The 22,234-nt window shown below is 37.7% G+C and overlaps 1 protein-coding gene across 1 annotated transcript in view; it reads right to left on the bottom strand.

The window, feature by feature from the left end:
- The window catches only part of COL24A1 (collagen type XXIV alpha 1 chain), a 397,032-nt gene that overhangs the window by 44,894 nt on the left and 329,904 nt on the right, over positions 1 to 22,234 (bottom strand). Inside the window, exons 51-52 of the mRNA XM_072974057.1 lie at positions 19,726 to 19,779; positions 18,464 to 18,571 (exon numbers count right to left, since the gene is read on the bottom strand). Of these exons, the coding sequence (XP_072830158.1) occupies positions 18,464 to 18,571; positions 19,726 to 19,779 (162 nt within the window). The remainder of the gene's footprint in view (positions 1 to 18,463; positions 18,572 to 19,725; positions 19,780 to 22,234) is intronic.

Here is a 22,234-nt window from a genome sequence, read left to right as displayed (position 1 = left end):
TTAATTAAATTGTGCAACAAAAATAAACTTGTTTGTTAGCCTTTTGGCAAGAATAGTTGCTTGAAATGTTGGGGACACTGGAGCAGAATCAAGAGTCAATTAAAAGTGAGGTGGGTGGGAAGGGTAGAGCTCAGCAGTTCAGTGTGTGCTTAGCATGCACGAGCTGCTGGGCTCAATCCCCAGTGCCTCTGTTAGAAGCAAAAATCCAAACCAAGGCAAATGCTTTCAGGTGGTTTCCCTTGCCTCTTGATGAGTCGTAAGTGTTAGTAATACTATTCAGTCATTTATTTGAGGAGTTAACGCTGGGTTTGAAGTGCCTGAAGAATTAATCTGTATGAATAGTTTTGGAGTGGCTGTAGGGGAGAATATTTTCAAGTAAGTTAAAATATTAAATCAGTACAACATGAAGTGGAATCTGCTACAATGTGACAAAACTAACAGCAATGGATTGGGAAAAGACTTACTAGACAAACTAACAAAACTAGTGAAAATGTTAAGGTATTTAGAGCTATGAATGTTCACTACATTATTCACTATCAGGTACTCTGAGAAAAACTTGAATCCAGCATATGTTACGGAGCCAGTAGTGTCAGGAGTAAACTCCATTGACTCATAAGTTTAACCTTCATTGGTTCTGTGAATTTTTTCATCAAAATAAAAACTGAATATCCTGACTATCATGCAGCAGTTTGATGGCTTAGCAGGGATAAAGCTTTACTGAGATTTTTGAGACTAAGACTGAAGTTTTCTCGAGTGAGAGCTGCCCTCAACTCTCTTACTGAATGATACATGACTTTTGAAATTGATTTTGCTGCAGACTTATTTAATGTTTATTCATGAGTTCATCCAAAACTTGCAAGCCAAAACAGTGCTCACATGCGAAACATAGACTACGATAAAGTCATTTCGATGAAAACTAATGTTTGAATCACAAGCAATGTCAAGTAGCTTTCTACACTTCCCTTGCTGTCAAAAATTAAAACAAGAAGTGAGATCTTCATTTTGACACAAATTTGCAGTGGGTGGATTTTCTGAGCTCAGTTTCAGCAACATTTTTCAGACCTAGACGCAAGAAATTTCTACATTTAAAAATCCGTTTAACTGTTTAGTTGAGAATTTTCTACCTAAACTTCAATTAAAATGACTAATCTACCATGTAATGACATGCTAAAAGGCAAATACCGAGAGAAGACTCTAACAGAGTTTTATAAAATCCTTCCAAGCAATGAATAGACTCAATTAAAATCATATGCTCATGCATTGCAGTATTTGGCAGTACACATCTGTGTGAAAGAATTTTCAAAGATGAAATATGTAAAATATACAGAATTTCATTATAAGTCAGCATTAACAAATGAAATTTTGATGATAGGAAACTGTAATAAGCTAAATGTTATCCCCTTTGCAAAAAAAATTCCACTTCATTAGTAGACTTATATCACAAAAATTTTTAATAAATTAATATATTTTAACTTTTATAAATAAACATTTTGTGACAATTTCTTTCTTGTTATGTAAGTTCTTAAGTAATAGCCTTGATTTTTGCCTTTTACCTTGCAAACTCTAAAAGAGTTACTAATATTTGCAGAAAGATGTTGCTACCCCTTGTTCTAGGGGATAATTGCTGCTCTCTGAGCTGATTCCTGGGATACTAAATTGAGTTCTACAACAGTTCTTCCAAGCATTTAACAATACTTGTTGAGTGTCATCTATGTGTAAGGAAGTTACCATGGGAAGCCCTGTGGGGAATACAAATATAAGTAAGATGTGATTTTGATTTTTAAGAAGCTTAAAGTTAAGTGAAAAAGACTAATATATAAATAGTTATAATAAAGACAGAAATGTAAAAAAATAAAAAGGACCAGATGAGAAGGGAGATTTAAAGTAAATACTAGAGAGGTTCTAAAGAGTGGAACTTACCTTTGGTGCTAATCAGAAAAGGAATTACTGAGAAGGTAAGGTTAACTGATCATAAGGTAAAGGTATTTCCCTTGAAGTTTTAAATGTGGTAGGAGAGATGATTGGCTCAAGATAGGCTAGAGTTATTTCTGTGAAAGGCTTGCTTGGGAGAATGGGATTTAAACAGTGAATTCTGAATTTAATGCTAAAGCTTTTTTTCTCTTTTTAAAAATATTTCCTCTAAATTACCACATATTGTTTCATACTCTTAATGATGGTAAAAAATATACATATATAAAAATTACCTTTTCTAAGTAGATTTTCATGATCACAAAACTCACTAAAATAATGAATAAAACTCTGTTTTATATCACGAGGTGCCATGTACTATGCTTGTGCTTATAGGGAGATACCCACAGGATGTAGGATCACATTCTTTAGCTTGACCTTTAAATTTCTTTTTGTCCTAATCAACAGCAACCATTTTCTCTTTCATCATTTCTCTACATTAGGGCTCTCAATACAGGTAAGGAACCATTAGGAGGACAAAATCTTTACAGAGGGAGGGAGGAACAGAGGAGGCAAAGACAGAGAGAAGGAGGGAGGGAGAGAGAGAGATCCACATTGTGGCCTTAGGATCCAGGTGGCATGGTTCATCCATGTTGCTTGCACCTTATCCTAACTGTACTGACCTACATTAGTTCTTTCCCCTTGCTTCTTGCTATGTGTTTTACATTGATTTTTGTTTGTTTGTTTTTGTTTTTTTGTTTTGTTTTGTTTTGTTTTACTTTGATTTGATTTAATTTGGTCTGTCAACCTTTTGGTTCCATAACTCTGAGATAGATTATCTGGTCGTGTACTTTCCAAATGAATGATGTGAATCTAGAGACATGAGATGGTGCCATTTTCCTTTATGGAGGCACAAAGGAAAGCAAATCCATAGTCACCTGAGACTTTGGGATAGAGAATTTCAAAAATGTTCAGGGAAGACATAAGTGTTATACCAACAGCCAGGATTCTAACAGGAATGTGACTACAGTAAAAGCAAGTTTTAAAAACAAAATTTCTATGAACAGTATCTTTCCCAGTAAAAACAAAAAGAGTTTAAAAGACATGAAGATACCAATGCCCTGGATTCTAAAAGAACATAAATAAAAGAAGAAAGGACATGTAAGCAAGGGAAAAAAAAGGAAAAGTAGCTCCATAATTAAACTAGGGGAAAAGCTGTAAAATAGGGATCAGTGTAAGAATTTAAAAAAAAAAATAGTGGATTGTCTTTCAAGGCTGAGCATATTCTATCTCTGGATGTATTAGAGAGCTAGTGGATGTCACACGGAGAGGCCACGTACCATGTGACAGATCGCCTGTGATGACCTCAATGTTCCACAGTTTTAAAATAGTACCACTTTACCTCACTTTACTTGTAATTTTAGGTATTTTTCAAGATCTTTACTCTAAAAAAAAATGTATCTTTTGGTTGATACATAGACAATGGACATTCAGAGACTGCTAAACACTCCTGAAGCCAGTAAGTATTTTTGGTTGAGAATAATAAAGACCATATGATTAGTCGTTATGGTTAACTCTACACTAGAAACTTCATTTTATTTGCAGTGATATCAGACATTTAACAGAACACAATAAATATGTGCTAAATCATTTACTGTTCACGCTGGTTTCTTAGAGAGAAATCTGAGGAAAGTAGCAGAGTGTTCTGTACAGAGTTCCAAACAACGTTTCATACAAGCAGAGAACAAACATTTCTTATTATGAATACACAGATGGATGAGTAATTCCGCTTTCAAGAGAAACAGATGCTAATCCTTAGGAATTCTTTCCAGTGTCTTCTAAATGATTTGTTTAAAACCAATCACAAAGGGTAAGTCATTCTGAGCAAATTTTAAAAAGTAAATAAATCAGAATTATTAGTTTGTTCAGAGATGCTGAAACCAGTCAAAAAGTTTACCTGAGTCTTTAAAAAGTTAAAAAAAATGATAAGAGTACATGATGTCTCATGGCCAGAAACTTCTATTATGCTCCAATAGGAGCCAGTCTCCCTGCTGAAATTGGTTTTCACTCTGCAGGAAAGTGTCAGTTTTGATGGGACTGAACCTTATGGCTGCTTAAGCCTTTGGATTCTAGGGGAATAAATACTTGGATCAGAAATGACAGTAACATCAACCACAACAACAAGAGTTACTTTTTATTGAGTGTCTTCTTTGTATCAGAAACTGTAACAGCAATGTGGCTGTACCATTTTATTCAAGCTAAGGTCAGTTAAGGAAAGAAAAGGAAGTTGCTTTTTGCTTTGACTTGCCTGCGGGGAAAGGAAGGATTAGTTCAGGTATAAATCTGCCTTTATCCTGGAACTAAATGGAAACTGGTAAGGAAACTGGAGTTATCTGCACACACTGGAGGGCAGACATTGAAACAATTTTGCAACAGTGATGACTGGTTTGCATTTAATAGTGAAACACACCAAAGAGAATGTCATCTGTTATTCCCCAGGCTCCTTGGTTTAGCTGTCTTGTTTTCATTGGAACTGAAATAAATATAATAAGAAATAAGAAAGGAATAGAATATGTTAAATAAAGGCAAAGATAGAAATTCACCTTTTAAAGAGGATTAGCAAAGGAATACTATCCTTAGAAAATTATGCTGAGCAAAATCATAAATTTTTTATGTTAATTTCACTGATTTCTCAATAGTAGAATAATAAATTTTAAAACTTATTTATTTATTTTATTTTCTTGGGGGGGGTAGTTTATTTATTTATTTATTTTAATGGAGGTACTGGGGATTGAACCCAGGACCTCATACATGCTAAGGACACACTCTACCACTGAGCTATACTCTCCCCGAGACTGACAAATTGAAAACAACACTGAACTTCAAATTAATTGATGTTTTTATTTAAAATAAAATTGCTAGGCAAACAGTTCTTTCCTTTCCCCACTACCAAGCACCTTCCTCTGTGCTCACAGCATATGTTTATATAGCTACCTATTGTATAAGATAGTAACTAAAACTAATTTACTTTCTATAGAACAAAAAAAAAAAACCAATGACCTAAATTTTTTTTTGCATTATTAAGCAACGTTAGTACAATATTTTTAAAACCAGCAAACCAGTGGGTTATAAAAATAATCCTTTGCTTCCTTTACTCCAAGCAACTAAAAACACTTCTGTTTAAGTAGGAATTTCTCATTTTATTTGGCTTACTAAATATATCCTTCGTAGGAAAGAACTGGCTGTTTAAAAATCTGTGGGATAATAATTATTAGGTGATTATATGCAAGACTACATTATACATAAATAATATCACATTCGTAACATTTTCCTGCATGGGCAATCATAAATAATGTGGCCAAATGTTAGAAATAAGATTTATGAATGAGCAGTATACTAAAGTGAGGAGGTAACCTTAGCTTTGAATTGCTAAACATATTAAAGCTTATGGAACTTGGAGTGGGACTGAAGCAAGTCTTAAAGTAGTGAAGACATGTCTGGCTTAGGTCCATTCCCAAGAGCATACACAACTCACTCTTGTTCAGCTGTAATGCATACAGGCATTTTGACACTGTATTACCTCACGGAAATTGTTACACGTTTTCATAGAACAATTGGTGGTTTATCATTCTTGCAAAATGGACAGTGTTGAAATCAACCCCTATAGGGCCTTCCCAGGACAGACCCCTCCCCCATATCCTCTGCTGTGGCTCCTCTCGAAGTATCCAGATAACTGTATCTTAGGCATTTTTCAGATGCTAAAAACCACCACTAAATGGAAGAAATGAATTAACAGTGTGGAAAATATTGTCATTGGTGACCATCTGGTATTTGTAATGGTGTTGGTAACTGTATAATAGTTTAAAGAGTTTTTCTTGTGCCTTCGCTGACGAGAGTTAGGCTGGAGAGGAGTGGTGGTGGGCTTGGGTGGCCTGCCAAACCTCCTCAGGATGCTGCATGCAGGAATCACGTACAGTGCCCTGGCTTTGCCCCTGAAACCTCAGAAATGGCAGCTGGGATTCTGTTTTCTGTATCTTGTTGTTCATAACTAGCCCCAACTGTACATGTCTGCAGTTATGTTTTAGTCCCTGTGGTTTCTTTGTATTCTGCTGTTCGAGGTACAGGTCCCAGGCTGTGCAAACACTATAGCAAGAGGTCCCAGCCCTCAGCCTGCCTAAAATGCTAGAAGCATAAGTCAACCTGACTTTATACTGCGTGTTTTTCTCTAGAGCACTTTTTCACAGACCCCTTTACTAAGCACCCTTTGTTCTAGGCACAAGAATATTAGGATATTCCCAAAGCTGGAGGTAAACATCATGCCCAGCTGAAGGAAGAGGAGCAGTGCATTTTCAAAAACAATAACTTTGGAACAATTTGTTACCCTGTATGCAATCTCTACAAAACCCAGCATGCTCCTTGAACTCTTGAACTTTTACTATAAAACCCCCTACCTTCTCTCCCCAGCAGGTTCACAGTCTTAGAAGCATTAGTCTACTGTGATCTCCTTTGCCTGGCAAAAAATAAATAAATAAATAAAGCTGCCTTTTCTACTTCATCTAAAACTGTCCTCAAGTCTCGATTTGGTAATTGAGGTATGGAGTCCAAGTTTTGGCAACAATGTTTAAAATGCCACTATAATATTAGACAAAATTAATGTATCCTATGAAATCTTCTTTACCTAGGTCTCAGCAGATAATCAGTATACTAACAGGGACTGGAGGAGGATTTTTCATCCATACTTTGACTCTTAGTATGACTAGGCTCATACCACTGTAAAGAAATGAATGTCCATCCTTTATTTCAAAAATAACAAATCTATACCCACACTATCTTATTTGATCCTCTGATAATACTATTAACATGCCAAGCTTTTTCCTGACTGCAGGTTTGTTCATTTTGGTTCCTTCACATGCCAAGTTCTTCCCTCATTCTTTAAATAGTTGGCTCAGTCTTACTTTCAGTCTTCAGCTCAAGTGTAAGCTTTCTCAGTGAGGCCTCTGTAGTCTATTCCAATTATAATCTATTTCCCATTATGCTCCATCTCTAAATATATTTCCCTTTATGCTTTATTTATTTCATAGAATGTGCCACAATTTAGAATGACTTGATTTGTTTATAGACTACTACCCAATTTTTAGGTTGATTCATATAAAATTATGATTTTTTTAAGGTCAAAAATAGTCAAATGTCAGCAATTTCTTGCTGGTCCTTATATGTTCCATGAGGACATACTTTGCCCTACTTGTTCACTGCTATCTTCCATAACTCCTGGTTCATATTAAGCACTAAACAAATATTTGTTTACTGAATGTTATCCTAACCATGAATATTTATTATTATGAAAAGATAGTAACTCAGTAAGTGCACACAGCGTCCTAAGCACTTCACATACAATATCTCATTTGATTCTCATAAAAAGCATATGAACTAGGTATTATTGTACTCACTTTATAGATGATTCTTAACATGTTAAGTAGCTAACACATCTTAATTTTAAACTCAGGTCTGCAAAGTCATAGTTATTATGAAAAGGACATACATTCCTCATATTTATTGAACTTCTTCTAAATGAGCCTGACACTGTGCTAGGTGCTAGGAATACAAAGATGAATAAAATATAATCCTGATTCTAGAGAATTTACAAACTCTTGGAGGAGAAAGACACGAAGATCAGTAATTAGTACCCATATGATCCATGCTCTGATGGAATCAGGGTACAGCGCGTACAGAAGTTCAGAGCAGGCATGCTTAACTTTGAAGAGTCCAAGGAAAGTGCCTGAAGGAAGTAACGGTTAAGTCCTGAAAGATCAAGAAATTGTTCATCCTAAAGTTAGAGGGAAAAATGGAAGAGTTTCCCAAGCAGAGGGAACAGATTACATGTACAAGGCATGAAACTGAGGGAAATACACAGAATTTGGGGCAATGTCTAAGAAATTACTTGACATACTTGAAAAAGTGTAACACAGTGGTTAAGAACATAGGCTCTGAATCTAGATGGTTTATTTTGAATTCTGATGGTTTATTTGAATTTGTTGCCTGTGTGACCTTGGGTACGTTACTTAGTCTGAATCTTAGTTTCCTGTTCTATAAAGTGAAGATAACAGCTATACCTACTTCATGGGGTTTTGGTGAGAATTAAAGAAGTTCATTTATATTCAGCACCTGAAATAGTGCCTGGCATGTAGTAAGTATTCAGTAATTGTTCAATGATTGTTGGACTAAAATGCCCAGCACACATGAGGAGAGAGGTAGAATGTAAGACTGGAAATGTAAACAGAGGCCAGATCATAAAGGAACAACAGTTCACAAAGAGTATGAACTTTATGGGATTTGGAGTCACTGAAGAGTCAACTAGTAAAGTTACATCCTTTAGCAAATCTTTCATTTTGTTGCTTATAAGCAAACAGGCTGAGTTTTCTCTGCTCTGGAAGAGTTCCTAACGAGCAATAAATGGGCCAAAACAAGCAGCAGGGTGGAGAAGAGAGGGAAAGTAGCAATCAAGATAAGCCATAACTGGATTATCAACCTCAATAATCAAGAGTTGACAGGATTTGCTGAATGTAGATTTGGCCAATGCCAGTGTGTTTCTTTCTCCAAAACATTGTAAGAAAAAGAAACACATCTTCTTACAAACAGGGTGACCAGCTCACAGACTAGAGAACACACAGCCCAAAGGGGTGCCAAGGCTGCCAGTGCTCCTAGCAGAGGCTTCCATGGTGGTCCTGCTAATCTATGCTTGGATTATGAGTGGGCTGAGGAAGTGTATTTTTCCTTCTTTTACTGGACACAGTCCACAAGTGGAAAAGCAAAACTTCCAATGTCCTTTTAGGACAAGCATCTCATTTTAGCCAACACTTAAGCCTGTGTTCACCTGACAAAGTGCAAAGTCAAGATTGAAAGGCCTTGATTTGTCCTAAGTCATGTTGTTAGTTTTGTTTCTTTACCCCTTTTCCAATAACCAATTTAATTAGTTGCAGCAATGAAGAATAAAGACTAGTAAGCCTTCATTTTGATGACAAATGGATTTATGAACTTTGCAGGGAAAAACTGTTTTCCTTTTTCATAGATGACTGAGGCACTATGCTTACACAGAAGTCCAACTCAATGAAAACAGCATGGTAGACTCATTTACTACAGATGTGCTAAGTTGACTAGTCTCAAAACACTCATTTGTACAAAAGGAAATTCAAAGAGTCAACTGTGAGTCTCCCCAATACTATCCTTCAGTTATAGTCACATGACCTTGAAAAAACATTGAAACTGCAGAGTGAATATGCCAGGAATTCTTTAACTCCTTGGCCACATCAAAAAAAAAAAAAAAAAAAAAAAAGAAAGAAAGAACATTGTTTAGGAAAATCAGGCGGTTGCATAATGCTAGAAATCCCAGGATAAATATTTTTCTCAGTGGAAAAATCCAGCAGTCTTTAAAAGTAAGCCAAGAAACACCATGGTGCCATGATTAAAAAAAAAAAAAAAAACCACCAGTGGAAAGATGTCCTTATCCTTTGTTGAAAATATTCCAGGGAATTTGTTAGCGTTTATAAACTGTATTACTTTCTCTTAAGTAGTTTTTCTATCACCATAGTAGTTTTCAGAAATAATTATCTTAGAAATCACTTTTCTACTGAACCTAATTTGATTGAACAGACTAGTTCCTTATAAAGCACTGTCATTCCAATTTCATATAAAATATTCTACAGAGAGCAGAGACATTTGTAGGAAATATCTGCACATTCATAAATACCAAGAGCATGTGTAAACCTTGGGGTTAAAAGGGGATTCCTCAAGGGAAAGTTATTTTGTTTTTATTTCAATGGTTACAAAATGCTTCAATACTCATGACATCCTGATATTCTAAGTATGCATGTAAATTTTTCTAACAGTCTTTGAAAATGTTAAAAAGTAGAAGATGATGAGTTATGATCTGATACCTAATTGCTTACTAATGGAAATACCAGATGACACTCAACTTCATGGCCCTGAAAGGTATACTGTAGCAGTATTCAACATTATTGTAATTTATTTCAATTTTTTACCATAAAATTCAGTAAGCTTTTTATACTAGTCATATATAGAGGGCTACGTGGCTCAGAATCTGTTTTTTTAATTTTTAATGACTCCCAATTAGAAGTAGAATAACTTAGTAAGTGGAGCCAAAATATTCATGTCTTATTGTCTGACCAATTCATACTCAGATTCTCCTTTCCCTTGATTAAATCTTCAGTCTCCATCTCTACCAGGTCCTTATAGCATTTAAATATGATCAAGGTTCTCTCAATTAAAAATAACTTTATACTATCCACAAATGATAAATACTGGAGATGCTGTGGAGAAAAGGGAACCCTCCTACACTGCTGGTGGGAATGCAGTTTGGTGCAGCCACTGTGGAAAACAGTATGGAGATTCCTCAAAAGACTAGGAATAGACTTACCAAATGACCCAGGAATCCCGCTCCTGGGTATATATCCAGAAGGAACCCTACTTCAGGATGACACCTGCACCCTAAGGTTCATAGCAGCACTATTTACAATAGCCAAGACATGGAAACAGCCTAAATGTCCATTGACAGGTGACTGGATAAAGAACTTGTGGTATATTTATACAATGAAATATTATTCAGCTATTAAAAAAATGACAACATAATGCCATTTGCAGCAACATGGATGCTCCTGGAGAATGTCATTCTAAGTGAAGTTAGCCAGAAAGAGAAAGAAAAATATCATATGATATCACTCATATGTGGAATCTAAAAAAAAGAAGATGACAAATAAACTTAAATATAAAACAGAAACAGACTCATAGACATAGAATACAAACTTGTGGTTGCCGGGGGGAGTGCTGTGGGAAGGGACAGACTAGGGGTTCGAAATCTGTAGATACTGACAGGTATATATAGAATAGATAAACAAGATTATACTGTATAGCACAGGGAAATATATACAATATCTTGTGGTAGCTCATGGTGAAAAAGAATGTGACAGTGAATATATGTATGTTCATGTATAACTGAAAAATTGTGCTCTACCCTGGAAATGACACAACATTGTAAACTGATTTTAACTCAATAAAATAAAATTAAAAATTAGAAAAAAATAACTTTATACCTCAATCTCAGTTAATTGTCTAATTATTGCCCTACCTTCTTCAGAGCTGAATTTCTCCACTGAATTGTCTGACTATCTTGATATCCTCACTGTCCACTGACTCCTCAAGCACTCCAGTGCTGTTTCTGACTCTACTAATCAAGTAAAATGGATATTTGCTGAAGTTACCAATGACTTCCATATACTAAAATGCAGTGGTTATAATTTTTTCTTATTAGATTTCTGTATTATGGTCCTTATTTGCAGACACCAGAAACCAATTAAGCAAAAAAGTTACTGAAAGGACATTTAGTAGTTCTTATAATCACAGATAAACCTAGGAAACCAGGTTTAGGAAATGGTAGAATGAAAGGACAGCTAGGCAGCCAGAATTCGGACACTGTGGCTCGCACCACCCCAGCTGCTGGACGTTGACACCAGTCTTCCCAGGAACTGAGTGCTACTGATGCTGTTGCCACTGCCACCAGAACAGAACCTCCGTTATCCCTGCTGCTTAGTATTGCTAACCCCCCAACTGAAGGTGTAGGTGAACAGAAGTGACTGGCTAGGCCTGGGTCATGGGCCTACACCCTTGTTTCAAGGAGGGACTGGAAGGTAAGAGTATGGAATTTTTGACTTCTGTAGTAGAAGGTGGCTTCCCACCAAGACTCAAAAAAGAGAGGAAACAAAAATTTCTAAACATAAAAATGGTGTTAAGATACCAAGTAGTCAAAAAAACACCAAAACAAAACAACACAACAGAATAAACAGAATAGAATGTCCAACAAACACTCTCAGGATTACTAGATACAGTTGATGAACTTCTCCTTGAAATATTCTTAAGTTTCCATGACAGTACATGTTTTTCTCCTATTTATTATGATCATTCCATCTCAGACTCCTTTGTAGTTTCCTCTTCCTCCTTTACCTGACTTCTACATGACAGAATTCCTCACCACTTGGTTCTAGACCTTCTTTCCATTGTTTATCTAATACTTGTGCTTGTTTTTCTCCATTTGCTTCCTATATCCGTTTACTACCCCTTCTCTATGTTGCTGTTTGTCCCAGGAATCTGACCCTCATGGACTGCATCACCTGGGATCTCCTGTCCTCTGACTTCTGGTTGCAGTCAGCCAGTGGGATGCACCACTAGGATACTGAAAGGTAGGAGGAAAGAGAGGTAATACATTCATTTATATTTCCTCCCAGCTTTGGCATTCTGTCAGTGGCTTCATTACTTTCACCTATAGCTCCTGTAAGATGCTCTTTTTCCAACAGCTCCAGGTCCCAAGCTCTCAACCTGACATTTCTGTCCTTCTTCCTTTCTAAGGGAAGTAACTGCTTCCTATTGTTGTAGTGTCTGGGTTCTCCCAACATCATTTATTGGCTGACTTAATCCTGTCTACGTTTCTGTAAATAGTCTCTTCAAAATTCCACTTAAGTATTCCATCTACTTCCCAATGGGACTCAGAATAGTACATTTTTTATGTTGATACTTTCAGATTTATAGTTGACTTCCTCTTTGAGCTCTAGCCCAGAATATCTAATTGCTCACTTAACACCTCCACTTGAATGTCATAACTATGTTCATAAAATGTGGGCATTCTTCAGTGTCTGCTTTTTTAGTAATGGGCACTACAATGCATTGAGTTGAGTTTGGCCGATGGGATGTACTGGTGGGGGACTGGAAGACAGGAGAAGGAGACTGAAGTATTTGTTCCCTTGAGTCTCCCTTTGCTGAGTTGCAGTGGATTGCCAGAATTCTGCTGCTGAAGGTCTCAACTCCTGCTAAACGGCTCCCTCCTACAAAAATAACTACTTTGTCTATAATTTGATCGCTGTTCCCTTCCCTGTGCCTCCTTCAGGCCTATGCGTTGTAATGGCTCCCCACTGCTGCCATTCCCTGGGTGCTTCAGCATCTCTCTTTGGTTTTCCTTAGTTCTGCCTGCATCTTTGTAAGTGGTCCCTTTATTACACCCTCCTCAAATGCCCCATTTGAGTGTGCTATTTGTTTTTAGGTAGATTCTGATACATAATCAGTAGTAAGAGTGAATCCAGGAAACTGACCCCAAAAATGGGATTCTAAGATTGGTTTGCTCATAATCAAGGAAAGCTCAGATAACTTCCTTGTTGTGGGACACTAGTTATCTGTGGTATGTAGTGGCATCATGATTATTCAAATTAGCACTGGTCAAGTCACTAGATTTAAGTGCTGTTGGGGAGCACAGTGTTAGAAGAGTATGTGGCCTTGGCATGTATTCATTGTGGTGACTATAAAGACTGCATGATCAGAGGAATGATCTAGAGAGAATACACAGAGAAAGGGACAAATTAAAAGTCTTGCATGCTCAACTCAGAAAACAATGGGGAGGGAGGGTATAGCTCAGCAGTAGAGTGCATGCTTAGCATACACAAGGTTCTGGGTTCAGTCCCCTTACCTCCATTAAAAATAAATAAATAAGTAAACCTAATTTATAACCCTCCCCCCCCAAAACCAAAACAATACAATGGAAAATCAGAAAATCTCTGTGGCAGCTTGAAGGAGTCCTTCACCTCCTGTAGTCACAAGGCAGACACGGCCGAGGACCCAATCCACCTTAAGGTCTGTAGAACTTGCATACCAATACACCTTCGACTAGCCAGATCTCTCATGCACAAGGGCATGAAGAAAAGGAGGGGAACTCCAAGACAAGGGATGGGCATATTCTAGCAGACACAGGCAAGACTAAGAACTCTGAACCTCCAGTCCTTCTTAGTTTTACTTGCTTGTCAAGGTAGCTCCCCTGCTCAAGCACCTGGGAGCACCATTAACAGTCTGATAGACTGGCAATTTGAAGCCTTGACTCAACTGTAGCCTACAGTCAATGAGGCTAAAACAATATACTTCTGGTCAAAAGGGCAGAGTGGTAGGACCACAAGCTTGCATTCCGGGAGTGTTCATCTACGTGAGCTGCCATCTTGATTGGATCATTAGAACCAATAATTAGCCCCATCCAACAGCCTGTAGGGAAGCTCAGGCCAAACAACATACAGGGTGGGAACACAGGAACACAGCCCCACCCATCAGCAGACTTCCTAAGCCACAGTGGCCTGTAGACACAGCCCTACCCACCAGAGGTCCAGGACCAAGCTTCACCCAGCAGTCAGCAGACAATGGCTCCTCCTGCCAGGAAACCTGCATCAGCCTCCAGTCCAGCCTCATCCACCAGGGGCAGGTACCAGAAATAAGAAAATAACAATCCCAAAGCCTGTGGAAGGAGCCCACACACACAGGCCAGACTCTACATTAGAACTGGCTGGACCTTGGTCCTAAGGTGACAAGAGAGGAGTGTACTGCTGGGACCCATAGAACATCTCCCACAGAGGGCCACCTCTCCAAGGTCGAGGAATGTAACTAAGCTACCTAAAAATACAAATAGAAAGATAAACAATATGAAGTGACAGAGGAATATTTCCCAGGCCAAGGCACAAGATAAAATCCCAGAAGAAGTAAGTGATGAGGAGACAGGCAATTTATCTGAGAAAGAGTTTAAAGTGATGATGGTGAAGATATTCAGAGACCTCAAGAGGAGTACAGATGCACAGCGTGAAGTGTATATATATGTAAATTTAAAAAATATGTGCAGTATATTGTGTATATGTGTTCACATGCAATACATTGTATATGTGCAGTCAAATTGTAACAATTCTACCTAATAAAACTGAAAAATGAAAAAAAAAAAGAAATATCATAAGAATAAGGCTCCTTTATTTAAACAAGAATACTGGACCCTCTGAGTAGGAGAATCTAGGTAATACTGCTTTACTATCAGAGAAAAGGTAGAAACAATGATCACAATAAGCCACGGGATAGAGTAGAACCAGGTGTTTTGACCTGCAGAGATCTGTGGTGGTGGTTAGTCGACCAAAGATCCATAGAAATTAAATATACCATGTATCAACATGTTGATATGTAGGTAGAAAAATTCTAGGTCAGATGAGCACAGTCGTAATTCAAGTCACGGTGCTTGGGATTCATGGCCCCTCACCCAGTTCCCAGACTCAGGTCAGTTCCTGGACCAGAATCCCTTGACTGAAGGGAAGGCAGGTTCTCTTTGAGAAAGAATCCTGCAACGTGGTCACAGGTGTACACAGTGACCCTGCCTCAAGCCTTCTTCGGAGGGACTTGAGGTCAGTACCAGGTGACTGAACAATGGGGAAAGAGAAACTCTCAGCCTTTCTGGGAGCGGTCAGATATTGGACTTGAACCGATGATAAGCCCTGGAAATCTAAAATATCATCATGGCACTCTGGTCAGAGTGAAAGTCTATAAAGGTCAAGAGATAAATGGAGTTTTGGCCCCACTTTCTTTTCCAAGTGGATCCAGCAAGACCGTGAAGCCAGTTTTTTGTTGCTGTATTTCTTTCTCCAATCACAGAATACTGAAAATCCCTAACTCATAAAGTAAAAGGCTATTATGGTAGGAAGGGAAGAGACACATAGAGGCTCCTAAAGCTGTCCCTTCTCGCCCCCTCCCTGGGAGCACTAAACCTAAGGTAATACCACATTCCTGCAGAAAACTGCATAGTGAACCACATCCCTGTGGAAAATTGTATACACTGCTGCCACAAAGACCTGAAAGATGCAGGAGCAGTGATCTTACCGTACCCCATACCCATTTTACTCACCTATTTGGCTGCTGCAAACACCAGGTAAGTCTTGGAATTATGTCCAAGACTTCAACTTACAAACTTAATTGTGTGTTGATGCCAATCACAGCTGCAGTTTCTGATATGGTGTCTTTACTAAACAGTATTGCCATTAGCAACAGCAGTTACTGACCTTGTAAAAATACTTCCTACCAATATTCCTATCAGTAAAGATCATCAGAAGAAACCTGCTTGCTTACACACAGCAGAGAGCTGCATCCCTTCAGTGCCTCATCTCAGTGATGTGTCAGCTCAGTTCTCCTCTCTGGCACAAAACAGACCAGAGGGATATCTTTATAGTCTTGATATCTCACAAAATATCATGCAGGTCCATTAAACTGAGGACATCATGCTAACCAGACCTGGGGAGCAGAAAAGAACAAGCACCCTAAACAATGCCAGAAGACAGGGTGAAAAGGTCCGCGGGACTGCTCAGTGGAAGAGGTTCCTGGCAGTGAGGGCCTGGGGGTGTATCAGGGTATCTCCTCTAGAACGGAGACAGGTGGTTGCACTTTGTATTCATTGCTCATCACAATAAAAGGGGCACAATGCCTGGTGAACCTCTCTGGACTTCGGAGTCAGTCTATACCACATTTGGGCATGCTGCTATAACACATTTACTGGCTAGCCTGTAAATTTGCTTTTTTTTTTTCCTGTGGTAAAATATATATAACATAAATTAACCATTTTAACCATTTTTAGATGTATAATTCAGTGGCATTAAGTACATTTATATTGTTGTGCAACCATCACCATCATCCATCTCCATGTTCGCAAACTGAAGCTCCGTACCCGTTAAACAAGTAGAGTTAAAATGAAATCAGTATCTTATTTGCATGGATTCTTTTCTGTTTTGGCTTTCTCTTAGCCATTATCTTACTGTCCTCATTATTGAAGAAGGATGTAGAATTGTTAGAAAATGTCTATTTTCTGTCTAGAAACTAGCAGCAGATAACAATCACTTGCCACATTGATTTTCCTAATGCAAGAGGAAATGGTTCATATTTTTGTAGTCAAAATCCATGTTTTCATTCCATTTTTCAATTTTTAATCCTTTCTAGGGAGACCTTTGGGTATCAGACACATTACCAAAAAGAAGTTGTTTGTCACCATAAACTATTAAGTGACAAGTAATGGATGGCTGTGACCTGTCACCAATGTCTGATGAATATCTTCCATGTGGAATGTCTGAAATTCTTAGTAAACATGCATATGTGGGACCCTGATTTGTAGTATTCCTATCTGGTATAAGTACCTGGATTATTATTTTATTTACATATGGTATTTTAGCCAGAGAACAAATGAGTTCCTCTTCCTAGTAATTAAATAAATCTATTTGCTATTACTAGTATTTACAATTCAGTTTTTAGCCTTTAAACTACTGGGCACAGCCACCTACATACCACTCCCATGATTAAACTTGTGTTCACAGCAAGAAATATGACATATTTTGAAATGTGGTTTTCTTTGTTTCAACTCTAAAAAATTTATTCAAAGCAATAAGGTAAGATTCACTAGAACACTTCCCAGTATTACAATCTGCAAAAATACACTTTCAGGACAATTCAAAGTGTTTTACTGTTGTATTTTTAAAACTCCACAACCTCATTTTAAGACATTACATGGTGAGCCTAGAAGGCAGCATAGCCAGGGCATGAGCTCCCTTGAAGACTGAGGTCTGAAATGGAGGTCCTCATAACCAGACGGTTGTTAATGGCAGAAGTCTATAAAATATTTACTTTAATTAAAAACATCAGCCTGGTCATCAAAAGTTTTCTAGGACTTAACCTGATGCTCTGATGTTCAGACATATTGCCTCCAAAACAAACAGAAACCACGCTAATACTCCTTAAAAATATTCACCCTTCCAGATAAAATCCGGCTAGGTATTTACTTCTAAAATAACTAAATTGGCTGGCTCATAATCCAACAGATTTCTTTTTTAAACAGATGCGATAACTCATTATAGTGAAAGAAGAATATTAATTTGGGCTTGGGGTTAGGTGCGACTCCATGCTGCATGTGAGTAAACAACTAGGATTGATTTATTTAGGAAAAGAAAAACAGGTCAATAGATAACTATATCCAAATAGTGGAAATGTGAAAGGATAAATTTTACTGGATTACTGAACTATGCAGTTAATTATTCTAGTATTTCAACTGGAAACACAACAAGGGATAATAAAAAAAAAATCAAGATTATGATGACTTTAGGGGAGGAAAGAGGAGAAATCGCTAAATAAAGAAAACAGTATGATTTTAAAATTTCTGATCAAATAAATAAGGTGGAAAATTGCATAAAATAAGAAGCGACATCACTGCATCACCACTAGATGCACACAGAGAAAGTGTTCACTCAATCTCTGCAGAATAGTGAGTCTGTAAAAGCAAAGGGAAAATGAATTTGGCAGAACCTACCTTGAGTTACCGCCAAGCCTTACATGTTTCAAAGGTGGCTTACGACATTTGATGAACTCAAAACACAGGTTGTGTAGCTCCTAAAATTTTACCTCTTTATGGTTCCTATTTACAAGCTTTTATATGTGTAAAAATGATATAAATGTTTAATAATATGGGTTATTAGATATAAAACATCCAACAGAATGTACTCATTGACAGTCCCTGGAAATCATAAACACAATTCCAAATTAACTATTAAAGAAATGATTGGCTTAGTCTGAGCCAATGTCAAAGCTAAGAAAGTCAGCCAAAATATCAATGGTCTTAGCAAGGAGACACGTATGGATCAGAAATAAAGAGCAAAGAGACAGTCAATCTACTCACAGGAAGTCCTTGTTCCCCTGGTGGCCCAGCTTTTCCAGGGTTTCCTGCAGTGCCCTCTGCTCCATGGTATCCTTGCGTGCCTTTCGGCCCAGGTAGGCCTGGAAGTCCCTTGGTGATTAGAAATTACTTGGATTACAGAGAGCTGCTGTACAGGAGTTTAAATGACAAATGCCTCTATACTTATTGGGGAAGGGGATTACATTTTTAATATACTCTCCCGGGATAAATTTTCCTGTTTCTTGGATTCCTTAATAATTTTCTATTTGGATTCAAGAGATCAGGTAACTGTCCTTAAAAGTTCCCTATGCAACAATGCCAAGCTAATCAACAATTTGCTGTGTAACCTTTTCAGCTTTAGTGTCATTTTCTGGTATTTCTCCTTGTGCCAGCCCATGCTTCATCCAGCTGTGGAGGAAAGATGAGCCATATGCACCTGTCAGGTTAGGATACAGGCTGTCATTCACCGTCTCCAAAACTTCCTGTTATATTATTTTCCCCAGAAACAAATTACAGCTCTTTTGGTTGCCACTTTGAATTAGATAATTATATGACTGAGTAAAAGTCTGAACATTTTGTTTCTACTCTTGGGCAACTGGATTTAATCTGTAGGAACTGCTGCTCTGAATGTGCTTATAATTTATGCTCATTTTTCTCCACTTTTTCTGAACCAACACAGGCTACCCAAAGCAGGCCCTTGGCTAGGGGAGACGAGCAGGAAGTCTTTGCTAATAAGCTAGTCAACACATGTTTGCCTGGCCAGAGAGGAAACTGATGGCTAAGGTAAAATTAATCTTTGTTCTGTGATGAAAGGATTTACAAGTTCTTTTTCCCCTAAGATTTTCTGTTCCATTTGCCAGGAACATGAGAGGCCGGGTTCTTCAATTAAAATCCGGCTCAGGTTTTTTTAAATCGTGCTTGAAAATCTCTGACCTTTGTCACCATTTAGTCATGACTCCAAGTTCCCTACGTTTTAGAGGTTCACTCTCAGAGAGCAGTAGCGCGAGTCCACAGAGAGGGCCCCAGACACTGGAAAATAGCAGCCTTCAATTGCACGGACTTCTGTTTCCACGGCAAGCTTGGGTTTTGAGCTAACGGTCATATTTTGTCTCCTCTGTGTTCCAGCATGCGTTTAAACATTGTTTTGAAAACAAATCTGATTTATCCAACACTTGTCATAATTGGCCCCAAACTTTTTGCTCGCTGAAGTTGCCAACTCTATCTAGATAAAGACGATAAAGATGAAAAAGGCCTGTTTTACTTACAGGAATGCCAGGTTTCCCAGAAAGACCAGGAGCTCCTTTTTTCCCCTTAGGACCCTAAAAATGGGAAGCACAGTTGTCAACTGAGTATAATAAACTCAGCTAAACAGAAGGCACAGAAACGAGCCCCGAGCCCCAGACGCTCCAGCAAATACTGCCACTAACTAGGGCTTTCGCCTTGGGACTGTCGTTCAGCTCTCCGGGAGACATTTTCTGCCTCTGGAAATGAGGGAATTTGATGAGATAATCCATGAATTTCCACTTGGCTCCAAATTCTATGATTCAAGAATTTAAAATACGGTTCTAAAAGGGAACTGAATAGATTATTTAATAGAAGTCCCCACTTCCAGGCAGGGCCTTTGCCTCCTCTTTGAAACTCATTAAATACTTAATTAATTCAGTAAATTATTAACTTAATTTGTTAACTATTACATATCAGGGATTCTGTTATGTGCTGGAAATGCTCCTGTTCACAAGGCACTTACAATACAGTGAGGGATGTAAACCAATAACCTACAATGTGCTTATCTGGAACACAGAAAAGAACATACTGTGAATCAAAGAAAAGATATTTATTTCCCACAGAATTGTTTATTTTTCCATGTGTGAGATGTTCTAAATCATAACTGATCTAGCAGGAACTGGCCTGCCAGGACAGTTAGACGTCTGCCCTTACAAATCATGCCATTGTTCTGATGATATTCTAAAATTATTTTAAGAAGAGAAATGTGGAAAAGAGTGACCTAGTTCACAAATGAGAAAAAGAAGCACACTGCCATTACGAGACACATTTCTCAAAAGTCATCAAAAAGTCTCAGGAACAGGACAATTTCACCCAAATGGGATGTTACACACGCTACTCAAATTCGAAGGTAATTGTGCCAAAGCTTCAACTTGACAACAATAACAAAATAAACAATTTCAGAAGATGCTGCATCTTCTGAAAATGAGCTTAAACATTTTAAGAAGAAATAGTATATGTAGTCACTAAGGAAAAGGGTATTTTCTGAAAGAGCTAAAAATCTGATTTTGTTAGAATTTGATGATAGGGAGATATATGGATCAAGGGTTCTACCTCCAAGTTCAAAAACTGTTTTACTTGCTTTAAAAAGTTACTAGTGTAAAGTCTTCCAAAGGGTAAGAAAACCAGAAAATGGGATAATTGGTAAACTAGGTTTAGTTGAAGTAAATATAATTTCTGGAGCATATGATCCCTATAATAAAATACATCTTTTAGAACATAATAAAGAAGTGAAAAAGCAAAAAAAAAAAGACTATTTTAAATATTGAAAAAGTCTGATTTCAGTTATCTTGAATAGCACTAACTAAACAATATATATGTATGTTCATGTAAGACTGAAGCATTATTCTGTACACCAGAAAATTGACACAACATTGTAAACTGACTATACATCAATAAAAGATATATATATATACAAAAAGGTATATGAATCATGATAATATTTAAATATGTTAACCACTATTTTTTCCTTCACAAGTATTTCTCTTTATGCAAAGTGATAGATCTGTTCTAGACTTTTGATTTTCAAACTAGACTTTTTCTTAGCTTATGAATTTCAAAATAGTCTTCTGAAACTTATGGTGGGGTAATAGTTTAAAAATAATGTATTTTTTTAAATACAAAAGCCTGATGTCAAAATATTAAAAGTCTATCTTTGAGTATCAGAAACCAAGTTAATAAAGGATTCAAGTCATGAAATTTATGCCACAAAGACCATATTTAGAAGAATTATAATAATGTAAAAGACAGTTTTTCCTACCTAAGGGGATATAAAAATCTTCATGCTGGAGAAAGGTAAGAAGAAAAGCAAAGCTGTAAAGACACTGATGGGGTCTCTGAGAAGAGACCTTGACACGACTCTGCCCTCAAGTCCTGGGGTGAGTAGAAACAATAATACCATGTAAGTTTGGGGATTTGGGCACAGAAATGATGGGTAGGGAGAGTAAAGGCCCCATTGAGACGTCCTAAGTTGCACTGAGTGTCAGCAACAGAGTAGAAATTTCTGCATGAAATATTTAAGCCAGTGGGTTGAGAAAGCCTGAGTCCTCCAAGTACCCAGCACAGTGTGGGGAGCAGCAGACTCCTATGTCCATGTGGCCAAAAACATGTAGCCTACGGGCCCTTAGAGCCCCATCTGAGGAAACCTTGCACCTGAGTTGAGAAAAGAGCTGTACGAGCCAGCATGGCTCAGAGATCTTCTGCCAGGAGGGCCAAGGTAGATGCCAGCTTGGTGGGATGATGGCAGAAGGGGGCCAAAAAGGACGATGTGCATTTTAGTGGATGCTGGCTGAAGACCAACCTCACTTCCTATTCCCCTCCCCTACTACTGACACTCAGAATGTAACTGCAAACTTGAAAAGAGAACGAATGGGGAAAACTCTAAATCAAATGCAGGATATTTGAGTGGATGGAGTTAAAGGCAGCCAATTGTCTAGATTTCCATCGGTTAGGTTTCTACCACCAGGCAGGACAGGCATTCAGGACAGAAGT

Source organism: Vicugna pacos, chromosome 13 (assembly GCF_048564905.1).
Source record: "Vicugna pacos chromosome 13, VicPac4, whole genome shotgun sequence".
Taxonomy (NCBI): domain Eukaryota; kingdom Metazoa; phylum Chordata; class Mammalia; order Artiodactyla; family Camelidae; genus Vicugna; species Vicugna pacos.
Note: the sequence above shows the minus strand (reverse complement) of the source record. Positions and strands in the feature narration are given on the sequence as shown.